This window comes from Pleurodeles waltl, chromosome 7 (genome assembly GCF_031143425.1).
Source record: "Pleurodeles waltl isolate 20211129_DDA chromosome 7, aPleWal1.hap1.20221129, whole genome shotgun sequence".
NCBI classification, from domain to species: Eukaryota; Metazoa; Chordata; class Amphibia; order Caudata; family Salamandridae; genus Pleurodeles; species Pleurodeles waltl.
In genome coordinates, this window is record NC_090446.1 from 1,200,737,660 (window position 1) to 1,200,754,522 (window position 16,863).

Below are 16,863 nucleotides of genomic sequence, written 5' to 3' on the forward strand. Positions count from 1 at the left end.
TTCTAAATGTTTATATCGCAAAAACTACCAAACAGACTTATATTAAATGTACAAAATCCCGCTTTCTGGCTAGCGTTCTACTTTACTTCCAAGTTTGGAGTAAATCCGTTAAGCAGTTGTGTTTGTAGGTGCAAGCAAGATTTCCTATGGATCATAAAATGGGAAAACACATCTGTTGGTTACACCCATTAATTATTTTGCTCGAGCATGGATCTGCACAAAAGTTGACATGTTAGACTGTAGGTGGTTATGCCAAGCAACTGCAAAATTTGGTGCAGGTCCGTACACGGAGTTAAAAGTTATAGGCAAATCAAAAAATACATGTTCAAAGGAACCTGCAGCTCAACCATAACTACGCAGAGTTTTTTTTTTTAAATAACCTATTCAAGATTTGGCTTCCTTTATCTGTACTTCTTTACCTGGATTTGTAAATGCATTTTATTTTAAAGGTGGATGTAAACAACTGTTTACTTATAGCGCATTACGTATACACGTATATTTTGAAGATGTTTGACGCAAGTTTATGTTAAGCATTATATAGAAAGTTGATGTTGTTGGTGCTGTATTCTTTACATATAATGGGTAGATATTTCAAGATAAAATAACCTATATTTATGGGAAGTGTTGCCTTGCACACAGACTCCGAGCTCCATGCCTTTAGGGTTCCTTCTTGACCCTCGTAGTCCTGCCTAGTCTTGTCTGACTCGACCCCCCACAAAGGCCTCCTCCTCTCCTACCGGCAGAACGTTGCTATGGCTGAGAGAGTCCATAGCAACCTATACAACCCGGAACCCTCGTAGGCATTCCATCACTCGTATTTGCCTCAGATAGGCTCGCATCGCTCTCCGAACCGCCCTTGTTGGGAGAAACGATTGTCAATTGGTTTATTAGACTGCCACTTTGTGCAACGTCACAATAGTTAAAGTTCGTCTGCCTTTGGGGTTGGTGTGAGAGCGCAAAGATGCCAGAGCTTTGTCAGTGCAGGAAAGAGAGAGGCAGGAGGAGAGGGACCCAGGCAGCTCGAAGGGGCATCGCCAGGTGAGTCTAGGCTACCAGAAAAAAAGCCCAATCTAACCCAAATGTTTTCTTTAATATCTTAGAAAAAACGGATATTGAGAATAATATTTTTTCGCGGTAAACACGTTTCGTTATTTCATTTTAAATTACAGAAGCCAAAAAAAGTATTTTTCTTTTTTAAGTATAATATTTAGATGGAATATGATGTATTGAAAGAAAGTCAAACCTTTTGTTTCAAAACGGCGAACCATATTTTAAAGTCGTATTTAATTTTTAATGACAATACATAGATATTTTCAGTGACAAATGATATTCATCATGTTTCACATTTATACTTACGACTACTTTTAGCGGAGGAGCGTTTTGCTGGCTGTCTCAAGGCAGTGAACTGGGGACAGTCACTAAAGTTGAATTCCATTTGCATTTCATGAATTAGATGTCTTTAAAATTGATCACACAGCTAGAGTCTCAGTGAACACAGGGCAGTTCCTAGGTTTGCTTATTTCACTTGCTGATGCTGTTTTTGTTGTTGTACTTGTACCTTATATATACAACTATATTAAATCTGGAAAATGCACAAGGAACCAGCATTCAATTGCATACAATTATCAAAAGTCCCTAAATTAGATGACTACGTTGCAAATGCGAAAGGCATTATAGGCAGAATGCAATGCATAACAATACTACAAACGAACGGAATCGCTTTTCCATATTTAAAGATCTTAAAATATAAAATATACCTATGCATAGGTTAATATCGAGAATCACACCTATAATTTTATATGGGACAACCTATTCAATACCTCCTCCCTCATTGCCGCACCTCTGACACAGGATGCCCCAATGGTTGGAGCCTGTTCCTCGCACAGGTGCTGCATGTGCCAATTTGCACTTTCTAATGTTGGAATTTTCAAGATGTTATATAAAACTGTATAAACATATCAAAAGCACACATTTTCTCTGGACAACTTCAGAAAATGCATGAGGGTTAATTGCATCTTCATGAGAATAGTTGTTCCAGAGCCAGTCTGAAATATGTTTGACGCCAAAAAACACATATGAAAGACTTACAAATATCAGAGTTCAATACAATATGTCAAAGTGCGACTGGACATAGCTTATAGTGATATGTGGGATATAAAATAAAATAACAAATGATGTAATTTGCATAACTTAGCGTTGAAGTGTTGGATAACATAGAACATATCACGCATATAACATACCTGTGCCACATAAATAGCATACCCTATCATTAAGTAATTACCTCTGAAAAGGAGCACGGTTTCCATTGTTACTGTTGTATTGCAGCCACTGATAAACATGCCACACCTCTGCAACCTGCACATTGAGTAATACACATTGTTTCGCAGGGATAGCAAAGGGAAACCTTTGAGTTAAAAATATGCCTACCGTAATGCTGAACCCCAGAATTGTTTTTTTTTCTAAATAAGCTGAGGTCTTTTGGCGAAAAGCTTGTTGCATTTTCAAAATGTTCACCAGTGTCATCTGTGCCCAGGGCAAACAGCCAGGTAAATTAGCAGGCGTGGGATATCTGTGTGTACAGTAAGTACATATTTGTATTAGATTGCCATGATAACAGTAGCCTGTTTATTTTAGATTGCTAATGACCTCAGAGACAGGGAACAATGGAACGTAAAAGGCAGCCTTATAGCAGGTTCACCTCCCTTGTGGTTCTTGGCTGACCCTAAGGAATCAATGGTTGGTTACTCGCTGCTTGAAGGTGACATTTACACCAAACCACCCAGCCATATCAATGCACCCTCCAGCAACACAAGTGCACACATTCTCCGTTCTGCGACTATAATACTAATCACTTCTTGATATGCATCACTTTTATCCTAAGCATTACACTTGGGCATTTTATTTACAATCACCCAGTTGAAATAGTGCTCGTTTTCTCAGCCCCTTACTCACGACCTGTTCCTTTAATCTTCTTGTATTTTATATTGCTGCATGTGATTTAAAGAATAGCGTATTTTCTTGGTACTGGGCCCCCCTGGCTTTCAGAAAGAGGATTGAAAATTTCATTAGTGTGGTAATTGTCTCTGTCACACTCAAAAAGGTCCGGTCCATTGATCCTGCTCAGCAGTATTCTGAAGGCCGTAAATTTGCACTCATTTGAAAAAGAGTGTTCAATGGAGCACTATCTTGGCTCTGGTACAGGTTCTCAGTGGTCTGGAACCAATGGCTGTACTATATATGGGCTCTACACAGTCATTTTAACCTGGAATACCTGTGAGCCAGAAGCCCTCTACTGAAGAGTGGACCCAATAGAGTGTATAACTTGAGCTGAACCCCCTCGCTGGACTGTGATCATCTTTTTCTTAATAATATGGAACCAGAAGCCCTACTGTGTATGGGAAACCTCAATAATTTTAGACGGGAGCACGGAGAAAGCCCTAGTCTCTGGTGCAAACTGGTCTTGCACCCCTGGATGGGCAACAATACGACCTTCAAAATGGTCTGCAACCAATGGACATGTATACCATGGAACCATGGAAATTATTGGAACCCCCCAATAATTTGTGCAAGAGGAAGAGGCAAGCCTGGCATACTTTAGTGCAGAGTCCTCCCCTATATAAGGAACAACCTTTTCTGGGGCCAGGTGCACACCGTTTTGGTGTGAGCCTCTGAGGGCACCTCCGTGTGTGAAAGCTTCATCAGTCAATCAAGGTCTGCTGGATGGCCCAACAGCCTATAGATGTACTTGAGGGGCCCTACATCTGCAAGTTTAGTCATTCACAGCACTTGCCCTGGTGAGGGACTCAGCTTCCAGCAAAAGCTGTAGATAAATGTGCCCTTTGCACCTACCTGCAGAGGGCCCAAGTTGTGTTTTTTATACCTCCGCTGGTAACCCAGAGCAGCTTCTGGCAGTGGACCAGCCTGAACTGGGACTTAAAGGCTTTCATGCACTTCCCACAAAATGCATGCCACTCCTATTTGGAAAACATTTTGTGCTCCTTTCACAGAGATGAGGTTTTATGGATTTGTGATATTCCCCAGTGTAACAGAACCCACTGGAAGATCATTTTTCGTCTTTGCAGGGGTACTGTCCTCCATCAAAATAAGTGGCTGTCGTAACTCAGGTAATTTATTGTAGCGTAATTACAGCACAATTACGTGAGATTTCACAGAATTACACAAGGAACATAGCTCACTGTTCAGCACTATTTTCTTTGCCCTAAATTTACCCCTTGGGTTAAGCTGAACCCAAAGATGCATTTTCCACTAAGAAAATATCATTAACTGCAATGGAACAACAGCAGCAGCAGCCAGCAGTCACACTGCCAGACTAAGTTAGTTGTTTTTGTGCTCCTGTGGTAGGAGTACCAAACTGCTCATAATTATATGAACGTGTAATTTTCAATGATTTTGCATCAAAAGAGTAATATGAAATTATTGAAATTACTCCTCTGGCTTTAGTGTCTGCGTTCACAGAATCTCTGTAGTGTCCATTTCTGGAATTTCTCAATAGTGCACATTCACAGTGGCCTGATGAGCACTGAAATGAGGTGCCTATTTCCGTCTTTCATAGGAAGCACATCCTACAACCATCATAATGTCTTTCATAGACTGAGGCATCTTTGGATCAATAGATGTAGGAGGCTGGCCTGGCTTGTAGTGGGTACCAGAGGTACTTACACCTTGTGTCAGATCCAGTTATCCCTTATTATTGTAGAAGAGGTGTTTCTAGCAGCATAGGCTGATAGAAGGTAGCTATGGCAAAGCAGCATAGGCTGAACTAGGAGACATGTAAAGCTCCTACTATACCACTGGTGTCATATGCACAATATCATAAGGAAACACAATACACAGAAGTACTAAAAATAAAGGTACTTTATTTTTTATGACAATATGCCAAAAGTATCTCAGTGAGTACCCTCAGTATGAGGATTCGATATATACACAAGATATATGTACACAAACCAAAATTATGCAGGTTATAGCAAGAAAAGTAATGCAAGCAGTGTAAAGTTACAGTAGATTGCAATAGGAGCACATAGGTATAGGGGCAACACAAACCATATTCTCCAAAAGTGGAATGCAAACCACCAATGGACCCCAAACATATGTGAGCTTGTAGAGGGTTGCTGGGACTGTAAGAAAACAGTGAGGGTTAGAAAAATGGCCCACCCCAAGACCCTGAAAGGTAGGTGTAAAGTGCACCTACTACCCCCAGAGAGCACAGAAGTCGTGATAGGGGGTTTCTGCAGGAGGAACAAACACCAGCAATGCAACAACAGTGGATTTCCGGACCTGAGTACCTGTAAGACAAGGGGACCAAGTCCAATAGTCGCAACAGTGTCGAGAGTGGGCAGGAGCCCAGGAAATGCCAATTGAGGGTGCAAGGAAGCTGCCACCTGTTGGAAGAAGCTTGGGGTTCTGCAAGAAAGAAGAGGACTAGGAACTTCCCACGTAGAAAGACCGCAAACAAGCCTTGCTAGCTGCAAGGGTTGTGTTAGAGGTTTTTGGATGCTGCTGTGGCCCAGGAGGGACCAGGATGTCGCCACTTGGATGAGGAGACAGAGGGGGCGCCCAGCAACCTAAGGGGCTCTCACAGAAGTAGGCAGCACCCGCAGAAGTACCTGAACAGGCACTTAGAAGAAAAGTGAACTGGAGTCTACCCAAGGCACAAAAGGGAGTCCCACGACGCCGGAGGACAACTCAGAAGGTTGTGCACTGCAGGTTAGAGTGTCAGGGACCCAGGCATGGCTGTGCACGAAGGAAATCCTGGAAGAGTGCACAGGAGCCGGAGCAGCTGCAAATCACGCAGTACCCAGCAATGCAGTCTAGCGTGGGGAGGCAAGGACTTACCTCCACCAAACTTGGACTGAAGAGTCACCGGACTGTGGGAGTCACTTGGACAGAGTTGCTGAGTTCCAGGGACCACGCTCGTCGTGCTGAGAGGGGACCCAGAGGACTGGTGATGCAGTCTTTTGTTGCCTGTGAAAGAATGTGGACGTTATTTCACACAGGCTGCAGTGGCAGGCCTGTGTAAGAATTGTCAGAGCTCCCTATGGGTGGCAAAAGAAATGCTGCAGCCCATAGGGATCTCCTGGAACCCCAATACCCTGGGTACCTCAGTACCATATACTAGGGAATTATATGGGTGTACCAGTATGCCAATGTGAATTGGTAAATTTAGTCACTAGCCTGTTAGTGACAAATTTGGAAAGCAGAGAGAGCATAACCACTGAGGTTATGGTTAGCAGAACCTCAGTGAGACAGTTAGGCATCACACAGGGAACACATACATATAGGCCACAAACTTATGAGCACTGGGGTCCTGGCTAGCAGGGTCCCAGTGACACATAACAAACATACTGACAACATAGGGTTTTCACTATGAGCACTGGGCCCTGGCTCTCAGGATCCCAGTGAGGCAGTGAAAACACCCTGACATATACTCACAAACAGGCCAAAAGTGGGGGTAACAAGGCTAGAAAGAGGCTACTTCCTCACAATAGACCTTTTTCAGGAAACTGTCACTCAAGTCAAAACAATTAATGGAAATTTATTAAGGCATCTTCTGCTTTGTCTCTATAAAAATAGTGTTGTTAAATGTTAAGTTATGTTCTACATCTGCGCCACTGATGTCTCCTTAGGACCTGGTGGCAGCAGTGACTTTTAACTGATTTTTAGCCAGGCAATTATGAAACAGTGGCCCCTAGCTATTTCTTCACATAGTGTATGTGCCAACTCGAGGTGTCATCATGCTCTTCACGCCACTTTTCAAATATAATATAGTATGAGATGAGTATCAGGTAGGCCTGAGGACCTACGCCAGTTGACAATTTGGGTGACACTCAAGACTCAACTCTTTCCTAGTGATAGAAGTCTGAAATAAACCTTTTTGTCAGTGTATGTCAAGCTCCCACACGTCTCTTTAGGCTTTTTACATCGTTGTCCATGTAACTAAAGTTTACATGTGGTCTATCTGCATGCCCTAGGCTCTTGACGCTGTATGTCTTTGTATGATAGTGGCTACTACAATGCCCCAAGCTGACCAAGTGTTCCTGGCTGTTCACAGTGCCTGTCCATATTCCCCAAAGCCAGTCACTCTTCACTGTCTATGCCCCAATCTCATGTATCCCAGGATTTTCAGACTGTCAGCATATACCGCTAACTCAACACAGTGGCTGTCCATTTGCCCCGGGACCTTCACACTGTCTGCACATGTCTGAACTCATCACACTACTTAACCATGTGTCAAATGGTCTTACACTGTTTGCACGTGCCCCTAGCTCAATACACTGATTGGTCTTGTGTGCCAGGCTCTTCACACTGTCTGTACATGTCCGAACTCATCACATTGTCCATCCATGTGCCCATGGCTCATCTTGCATTGTAAGCATTTTTTCACCTGGTTTAGAATTTATTGTTTTTTTTAAAACTTTTTTTTATTTTGTTGTCAGGCAAAATATAGCATTGTAACACAGTACATTTACTGGGATGCCACACAGGGCAATCATGTGTCTAGAACAACTAGTAGTAGTATACTGATGTGCAAATCATCAAATGCATATCAACAGTTATTACAGCTGGGATAAACTTGACATTAAACATGTTAACCTACGAAAAGAGCAAAAGGCAGCACAACTGGAACCAGCCCTGCAAACAGGGGAGGGTGTGGAAAGTGGGGGCGGGCGTCTATAGGAAATATAGACCTATGAGGAGCGGCAGTGGGAACCAAGAGCCACCCATAGCTCTCCCTGTGCTCCACCTAAGCTTCCAGGGTGTGCCAAAGGTAAGGGTAAGATACTCTCGGATGTGGACCCACCCCCTGAGCCATCGGCTGGAGGCGCATGTGTGCTTTGACTCCCAAGGGTTATGCGTGGGGTTGCCAGGGTGACCTCTGACAATTTAGTTTGTATTGTCTCCCAGATATCTAAATCCCATTCTGCATTGTCATCTGTGCACACTGCGTGCAAGCGATTCTACTGTCCTATGCCTCACTCCAGGACATCTGCCAACCACCTGGCACTCGCTGGGGCTGCAGTTTGTGCCCAGTGTATAGCCAGCCTACGTTTGGCCAAGACCAAACCCAACAAAACAAATCTATGGCGAATTCGAATCCCAGGTGGAGGTGTCAGGAGCACTCCAAGCAAGCAGTGTTCCACTGCAGACTCTATTACCACCTGGGTGACTTTCCGCTGTGTACTCAGGACTTCTCCCCAGTATCCTCCCAGAGCAGCACAAACCCATGTCATATGGAGAAAGGACATCAGGGTCATCCCACAGCGAGGGCAGGATGCCGAGTGCGTGCTGTCGATCCTATGTAGACGCAGAGAGGATAAGTAAGTTTGGTGTAGGTAGTAGAACTGTGTGAGTTTGAATCTCCCATTACTGGCCACCCCACTAACTTGGGCAAATGCTGGCTTTCAGGTACCCACTAGAGGTCCACTGTCAGCGCGTCCACCCATCTGTCTTGGACCGTCCTAATTTCTATGTGACAATCACTTTTAAGGGCTGTATAGAAATGCAATATCAGGCCTCTGGTGGACCCGGGGTTCAGTATAATCTGTAAAGTCTGGGACTCTTCCCGCTGAGTGGGAAAGATCGGCCAGATCTCACAGAAATTGTGAGACACCTTGACGTATTGGAGAAACTGTTCCTTGGGGAGGCTAAACATTTCTTGTGCCTCCACTTTCATGAGGAAAACATTGTAATGAAATAGATCTCTGGTCATGATGTCAGGTCCATCACGCATCAGCTTTAGCTACCACAAGGGTAGCAGTTTGGCATGGGGGACTTGGTGCAGCACTTGCGTTAGAACCTGTTCTCATGCTGCAATCACCTGCTGAACAATGAAGGGGCAATTGATGGAGACGCCCATCCCCAACATAAGGTGGTGTGGAAGGTCAACCTCGTCACCCCATGCACCCAACAGGGACTTCTCCATATTGTGGCCCTCAGCACACCTCAGTAGGTCGGGGTATTGAAGCAGGCTGGCAAAATAATGCAGTCTAAGGTCAGGTAAACCCAGGCTCCCTAGATCCATATCCAATTTGAGGAGATCCAGCTTGAATCTGCTGCGCTTTCCAGCCCACATCAAGGCCACTAGGAGTTTATTAATTTGAGCAAAGGTGGATGGAGGAATTTGAAGAATGCATTTTGCAGAGCTCACTTGTAACGAGGAAGAAGCACCATTTTACATAGCGTGACTCTGCCCATCACTGATAGTGGTAGTCGTACCCAAACATTAATGGAGTCCTCCAGGCTATGAAAAACATTGCCCATGTTAAGGCTTAATCGGGTTCCCGGGTCAGTTGCTATCTGACCCCCAGATATCTAAATTGATCAGTCTCCCAATTAAGCCCAGCCACCGGGAGTCCTACAGAAGGCTGCCATGCCAATGCGGCCAGTGGGAACAATACTGTTTTATGTTTATTCACCTGAAGACCTGACACCACCTCGAATTCAGACATGATGCTCAATAGCTCACAGAATGACCGCTCGGGGTGGGTGACATACACAAGGGCGTCGTCTGCGATCCCCCACCTGGCCATATCCAGTCGAAGGCATATCGCCAATGGCTCCATCGTCAAGGCGGAAAGGAGTGGAGATAAAGGGCACCCCTGCCTGGTACCTCTTTCAATGGAAAACTGCTCCAACACTAATGAGCCCATCTGCAGCCTGGCCACTGGGGTTGCATAGAACAATTTCACTCAGGACAAAAATGTTGGTCCGATGCCCATTCTCCAAAGGACCTCCCAGAGGTACTCCCGGTTGAGTGTATTGAACGCTTTTTCAGTGGCTAATGCAACCACAGCCGCATCGAGGTCACTATCCACGAATGAATGGAGCACCTGGGAGAATCACTGCAAATTCATGTGCGTCCCTCAACCAGGCATAAACCCACACTGGTTGGCATGCAGTAGATGGGTGATTACACCCCTCAATCATGTCATGAGGACCTTTGCAAGAAGTTTCACGTCGGTTCCCAGCATGGACAGAGGGCAATAGAAGCTGGTGTCTTCAAGGTGTTTGTCTGGCTTGCGAAGTAGAACTATCTGTGCGTTGCACATAGTCAGTGGTAAGTCTCCACGCTCTCACACCTCTATGAGAAACTCACGCAGATTGGGTAGAAACAGCTCCAAATAGGCACAGTAGTATTCCACCGGTAGTCCATGCGCTCCTGGAGCCTTGCATCAAACAACCCCCCAACCGCCTGTCCTAGCTCTTCCAATGAAGGGTTGCCTTCTAGTTGCTCTGTCTGTTCCACCGTTAAGCGGGGGTGGCAGCTGGGTCAGGAAGTCGTGTGCGCTCTCAAAGCGACGTGCTCCGTGAGCATCAGAGACCATTTTGAGATGATCTCACAGGAAGAGATTAACCTCGACATGGGTCACAGCGAGGGGTCCAGCGCGGTGTCTTAGGGAAAGGATCACAGGGGGTGGCCTTTCCCTCTTGAGCAAACATGTCAATAAGCAGCCTGATTTGTCACCCTCATGGTGCAACGTCTGCTGATATTCGAGGCAGACCAAATGGTCCAGTCTATGCCATGTTCCTGCTACTGCTCTGTGAGCCTCCAGTAGTGACACATTCCTAGGCTCCTCTCTTGGGCATCTCATTAGAGGTTTGCTAGTAGTCTTTCCTTCTGCAGTAATTGTGTTTCCAAATGGCGTCTGTGACCGCCAATCTGCATCAAGCACTCCCCACAGGTTACAACCTTTAAGGCCTCCCACTCAATGCCTCTACAGGATGAAGGAGTCCATTTGGATGTGAAAACAACCTGTTATCACTAATCTGAGCTCCTCACGGAATATAGGGTCGGTGATCGCCTCTGGGCGTAATCTCCATAACGGCACTAAGGCTCTCCTGCCACCCACCTCCTAGTTTAGCTTCAGTGGCGCATGGTCAGATAGGAATCTGCCCAATATCTATATGCACATGGCTTGGGTATCTATATCCAGCATAGCTAGAAACCAGTTTAGTGGCTATATGTGTGTTAAGGATCGGGCGTAGCATGTGTTTTCTTTATCAGTCAGATGCATTGTGCACCAAACACCCAAGCACCCCAGCCTGTTCATTACTGCATGCAGTGCTGTCACCATGTGAAGCTTTGTGTCTGACCTAGGCAGGTGACGATCTAGCTCACCATCCAATATACAGTTGAAATCCCCAGCCCAGAGTAGGGAGGACCTCAAATAAGGGATGAGTTTGTGTTTTAGTCCTAAATACAATGAGACATCATCCATATTGGGGGGCAAACACATTGAGAAGGTAGACCTCCCATCAATCAAGTACACCACAGAGCAGAAGGTATCTACCTTCAATATCCACCTTAAAACTGTGCATCCTAAATGGGACCCTTGGTGCTATCCATATAGATACACCCCGGGCATAGTTGGAATATGTAGCAGAGTAGAATTTACCCCTCCATCTCCTTTGCACTTTCTCCGCTTCGCTGTCCAGGAGATGCATTTCTTGCAATAGCGCAATCTGTATGCCCTTCTGTCGTAGATATGTGTGAGCCATATATCTGTTAGTGTAGGAGTTTGGTCGCTGCACGTTCCATGTTACAATTCTATAATTTGCAGTGATTTAACCTTGTGAAGAAGCAGCATCCCAGCCCCCCACCTCCTGCCCACCCTCGTATCCCTGCTGCAACAATAAAAACAACATAAACTTGAATAACCCACCCCACCCGCCGCGTAAACACTTCTGAACAACCAGTGTATCCCCATAGATCTTCAACTCAGTACACCCAGTCCTATACTCAGACACCAAACGTACAATCTCTCAGCAGCTAGCACTCGATGTAATATAATGGGAGATCTGGGACCACCGATTGTGCTCGTCAACTTTGCTAGATCCTGTGTGTCCCCATCACGCAATAACAATACACCTCTCTCACATCGACACTTCAACCAACCACACACTCACCCTCTCACTCCCTCACCTCACACTCTTCGCTATACAATCACAAAAGATCTAGAAGCAGATATAAAAATTGAGTCTCCTCAACCACATTCATAGCTCCTACATCTGAACCAGAGGCAGTCACTGCCTTGACCAGGGACTTAAATGCCTCCCATTCTGACCTCTGCTGCTCCAGGTCCAGTGTGCCAGCACGACAAACTACCACCCATGAGGTGGACTGGGAAGGCATGCCATCTCTTTTCTCCTCCTCCCTGACCTTCTGGAGCCACGAGGGAGGCGCCCATGGTTGTTGGAGGTTTGAGGGGTCAGCGCAGGGATTTTACCATCTCCATGAATACCTAGCCAGTCCCACACGAGGTTGTAAAGAGCTGCAAGCTGTTGTCATGGAGTCCCTGCAATTGTGTGGAATAAAGGAGCATGTAATGGAGTCCCAAAGCCCTCAAGTTCTGTTTAACACCCCTGAAAGACTGGTGCAGTTGTTGCACTTGTCAGGTGTAGTGTGGAAAGATACGGACGACTGAGGTTCTCAAATTTGGGGTCTCCATCTTGGTGGACAGTTGGAAGAATGGTGCCTCTGCCTCAATAGTTGAGAACCTTTGCAATGAGTGTATGGGGGGCCCCGGAGGAGGACGAGGAGCCAAAGCACGAAGTGCTCTCTCAACTACAAAACATGTGGACATCTGAGTTACCGGGATGACTTCGATAATCCATCACTCAAGAAAGAGTTCCGGGTTTTGCCCCTCCGTGCCTTCTGGAAAGCCTATGAAGCACAGGTTACAGTGACGTGAACGGCTCTCTGTGTCCTCAGCTCTGGCCTCCAACATGTTTGTTCTGGTGGCCAAGGATGCCAATTCACTCTGTAAGGATGCCACCTCGCCCTTCAGTCTGGAGACCTCCTGTTCAATAGATACGGTGAGCTCCACAACCCCGTGGAGATTTGTGTTCAGAAGACCCACATCCAGGGATTAGGCCTCTTTCTTTGACTGCACAGTCGCACTGGAGGCCTCTATTGCAGCTTGTGGTTGAGTGCCAGTAAGGGCCAGGTGGATCCCAGGCACCATCCAGGGGCTCCTGATGTGGATGCGGCCACCCCACACACAATCAATCCTTGTCTGTTGTCCCCCCCTCTGTGATCTATCTTTCCCATGATGGAACCCGTGATTCTGTTTTCGATCGTGCAAGGGAGACAGGATGTGGGTGGAGACTGCTTGCACTTTTGGGGCACCAGGTATGCAGCACGAGCAGCAATGGAACTATGCCGGTCTCCAATAATCATTGGGCCTGTAGACAACAGATTTGTCGATCCTAGGGGGCAGCAGAGCCTGTGTGCTCTTTTGGCTCATCGTAGCATAAGCAGCTCTGCTGATCTAGGGTAAACACCGGAGTCCTCCTCTAAGACAGAGTGATGTGCATTGTGGGCCCCCGTGTGGCGGCATCCATCAAGGGGTAACTGTAGGTGGGTGGTGGGTCATCCGCATGAGGCTGGAAGTAAGCCCGCAACATGGTGGCACAGTATACACGGTGTGGAGTTCACTGTCACTTGCCAGCTGACTTATCTTTCCTCTCTTGTTGGTGACGGCCAGGGGAAGGCAGAGCAGTGGCCCAGGGCCCATACTGCCAAATTTAGCAGGTACAGGGAGGCCATGTGTTAAAGGCCTGCCACACTGCTCCCGCCTGTGTGTCCAGTAGGGCTATTAATGTGTGCCCCCCTAAGTTTACAATGATGTGGCGGGAGCCTAAATTCAGGGGAGCCACAGGTATTCCCCGCCAGCCTCAAAAAGATCAGCTAGGGTGGGCCAGTCACGCTGTTAGTCCACTCTGCCGGTCAGTCGCACGGCGCCACCATTAGAGGCCTTGTGAATCGAGGCAAGCCGGCGCGCTGCATCTCACCCAACGGGCAGACGCCAGAGGTCAGAATAAGGCGTCTGTGGCTCCCCCCACTCTCACCTTTGCACCTTCAGCATGTAGCTATGGCCAGGTGCCCTTGAGGGCCCTCTCGGCCCTATGATCACACTCCAGGCCCAGGCGTGGGCCCCGTCATCATAGCACAGTGTTTCTAGGGGAGTAATATTTGACCAAGACAGCTGTGTGAGAACTTCCCAGGCTCAGTTTAAAATCTTGTTAAGAATCCATTAAAAAATCTTGTAAAAAATGAAAGGCATATAGAGATTTTGTGCATGTTTTGCACAATTTGTTAAGATTTGTGTGATTGATTTTACGCAAGCTATTGTCTGGTAATAAATTGGAGTACAACATCTGATCATGGTTGCACTATTTCAACTTGCCATGTAATGAAAACAGTGGTATAAACAGGTACAATAGCATTTACAACGACTTTTGACTCTAAAGATGGTCCTATCGGCCCATGTACCACTTCATTCTCAATCTCTTTCCAAATCCAATCTCCTCTATTTCTGTCTAGATGCTTCTTTCACCTCATATGACCTGCCAAGGTGTCCCTGAACTCCTCACAATGTCTGTATACGTGTCATGGTCTCCTCACTCTGTTAATGAGCCTTTAGCACCATGTACTGTCTCTTCATGTGCTGTAAGATCATTGCACTATCTGTGCACACCTGGATCCTTGACACTGTCTGTTCATGCCACTGAAATGCACACCCGGTCTGCCAACCCCCTTGTCTCTCCCTAGGTGGCAGAGAGGAAGCTGTACCAGAACTCCATCAACACGAGAGTAGCACAAACCATGTTATACTCCACGCTTATGAGTGTTGTGGAAGTAGTGACACTCTCCCTCATCAAGGAGAAAGTAATCAAATCCACCCAACTTTTCCCTACTTCAGAGAGTGTATTGGAAGCTGCCTTACTTTCCCTCACCAGGAGATAATAGCCACATCCATCCTGCGCTTCTCCTGCAGAAGAAGCCATAGTGGAAGCCTTCTCTCCTCCTTCAAAGACAGAGCAACTACACCTATGGTTTTATTCCCTATTGATTAGAGGGTGGAGCGCAAAGAGACTGTGCAGTTGCTTAGTTGCTCACACACTCATCAGTCACTCACTCGCTCAGTCACTCACTCAGAGAACAGTGGAGCTCATACTTCTCTTAAGAGACTGGATAAACACGGCTACAGCTCCCATGCACCAGGGTGAGTGGTGGTAGCCATCTTGTACTCTACAAACAAGAGAGAGTAATGGAAACCATCTTTCTCTCCCCTCCTCTAGGTACAGTTGAAACCATCCTACTTACACCATCCAAGAGGCACTAGGTGACGCACTCCCTTCCCCACTATCTTACTTTCTATCCGCCCACACTGCCCAGTGACACCATTTATCTCTCTTTCACTGTATCTCCATCTTGCTCTCTCTATCCCCACAGAGTGTGAAGCCCTTGAATACCCTTGAATGCCCTTGAATGTCCAAAGGTGATGCACTCTGTTTCCATTGCACTTCATTGGAGAGGTAAGTCAGAACGTGGCTCTCTGTAATTCTTTCAAACTCAGGAGTCCCCTAATGGTGACAGAGCATTCCATGCTTTATGCAACACCAAAGATACAAATTTCTATTCAATATTGTTTCCTGTGACACTGAATGGATAGGTTATTTGTGCCTTCAGGGTTACTGATCTCATGATTTCCTCTCTCATATTTTGCCTGCAGGAACCACAGTTGACTGAAGAAGTTGCAACATGGAACTTCTAGGATCAACATTAACCGCAACCTACGGCCGCCCCAGGCCCACTCCCACCAACTTCCTGCCAGCAATCTCTACTATGGCCTCAAGTTACAAGAACCGGTATCCTCACTACTCATTGAGCCACAGCTTGACCCTTCCATGGAGGCCCAGTACCTACTACAAAGTAGCATCGGTCACCCCCTGCTTGGCGCCCTTCACAAAAACCTCTCAGAGTGTCACCGCATCCAAGATTCTACCCTTTCCTTCCAATAGGACTGCCCTCTTCACCCGGTACTCGCACGACGACTGGTACAAATCTAACCAGCTCAACTACAGGGAATCTGAGTCCTCTCGGCACAGTGCCGAAAGGCTGCGAGTCGACACCAACCGTCTGTTGCAGGACAAGGAACAGCAAACTCGAAGGACCCAGACAGACACCAGCAAAAACATTGGCGAGCGTGTCAACGACATCGCCTTCTGGAAATCAGAGATCAATCATGAAATAGACCAGGTCATTGGAGAGACAAATTCCTTGTCTGAGGTGAAGAGGAGGGTGGAAAGAGCCTTGGCGGAAACAGAAGGCCCTCTTCAGGTAAATCCAAGGCTGCAGAACAGGGTTCCTACTTTGCAAGGTGGAACTCCCAGCAAGAGCTACGAAGTCACCTAGCAGTGTTGGTCAACAGTACATTATCCTTCCTATCTGGTGTCATGATTCATGTTATGTCTGCAGGGTGTTTGCAGTGAGGTTGTTAGCCATATTGGAAGTAAACAAGACATCTGATACATAGTAACTAATGACGATGAGCAGGACTCCTGTCAGTATTAGGTGACAGCACCCCTCCATGAAAGACATGCTCAAAGCAAACAACAGGTAAATGCAGGCTTTGTCTCACTCCATAGCAACGGCAGCGTGCCAACGTGTGCAAATGGCATTACTTCCCCGCATTAGCAATGCTCGAACTGTCATAATAATATGACAGCAGCAGTGTGAGACCTTTGATTTTCCTGCAACGATACTTTTTTTTTTTTTTTTTAAATGTGCACCGTTCAGCTTCCGGTCCTTTTGGCTCCTAGAGCGGTGGCTCTCGGGTTACTGGGATATTCGGTGACATTATTTGAAATAGAGCCAAATTGCCATCTGTTCCACCTGCACAGTAGGCAGGTAAGACAGCTCAGCGGCTTGTGGGCCTCTGATGAGTTCTGTGTGTAACCTGAAGTCTGCATGTTTTTATCCCGAAGGGTGAGTCAACATTACCCAACTTAATACTCTGTGCGATCTTTGGGGTTCGCATGCGGACCTTTTCAATTCCA

At 46.4% G+C, this 16,863-nt stretch overlaps 1 protein-coding gene across 1 annotated transcript in view; it reads left to right on the top strand.

The window, feature by feature from the left end:
- Positions 1-938: 938 nt before the first annotated feature.
- The window catches only part of TEKT3 (tektin 3), a 70,892-nt gene continuing 54,967 nt past the window's right edge, over positions 939-16,863 (top strand). The window contains exons 1-2 of the mRNA XM_069200341.1: positions 939-1,038; positions 15,537-16,144. Of these exons, the coding sequence (XP_069056442.1) occupies positions 15,566-16,144 (579 nt within the window). The 5' untranslated portion in view covers positions 939-1,038; positions 15,537-15,565. The remainder of the gene's footprint in view (positions 1,039-15,536; positions 16,145-16,863) is intronic.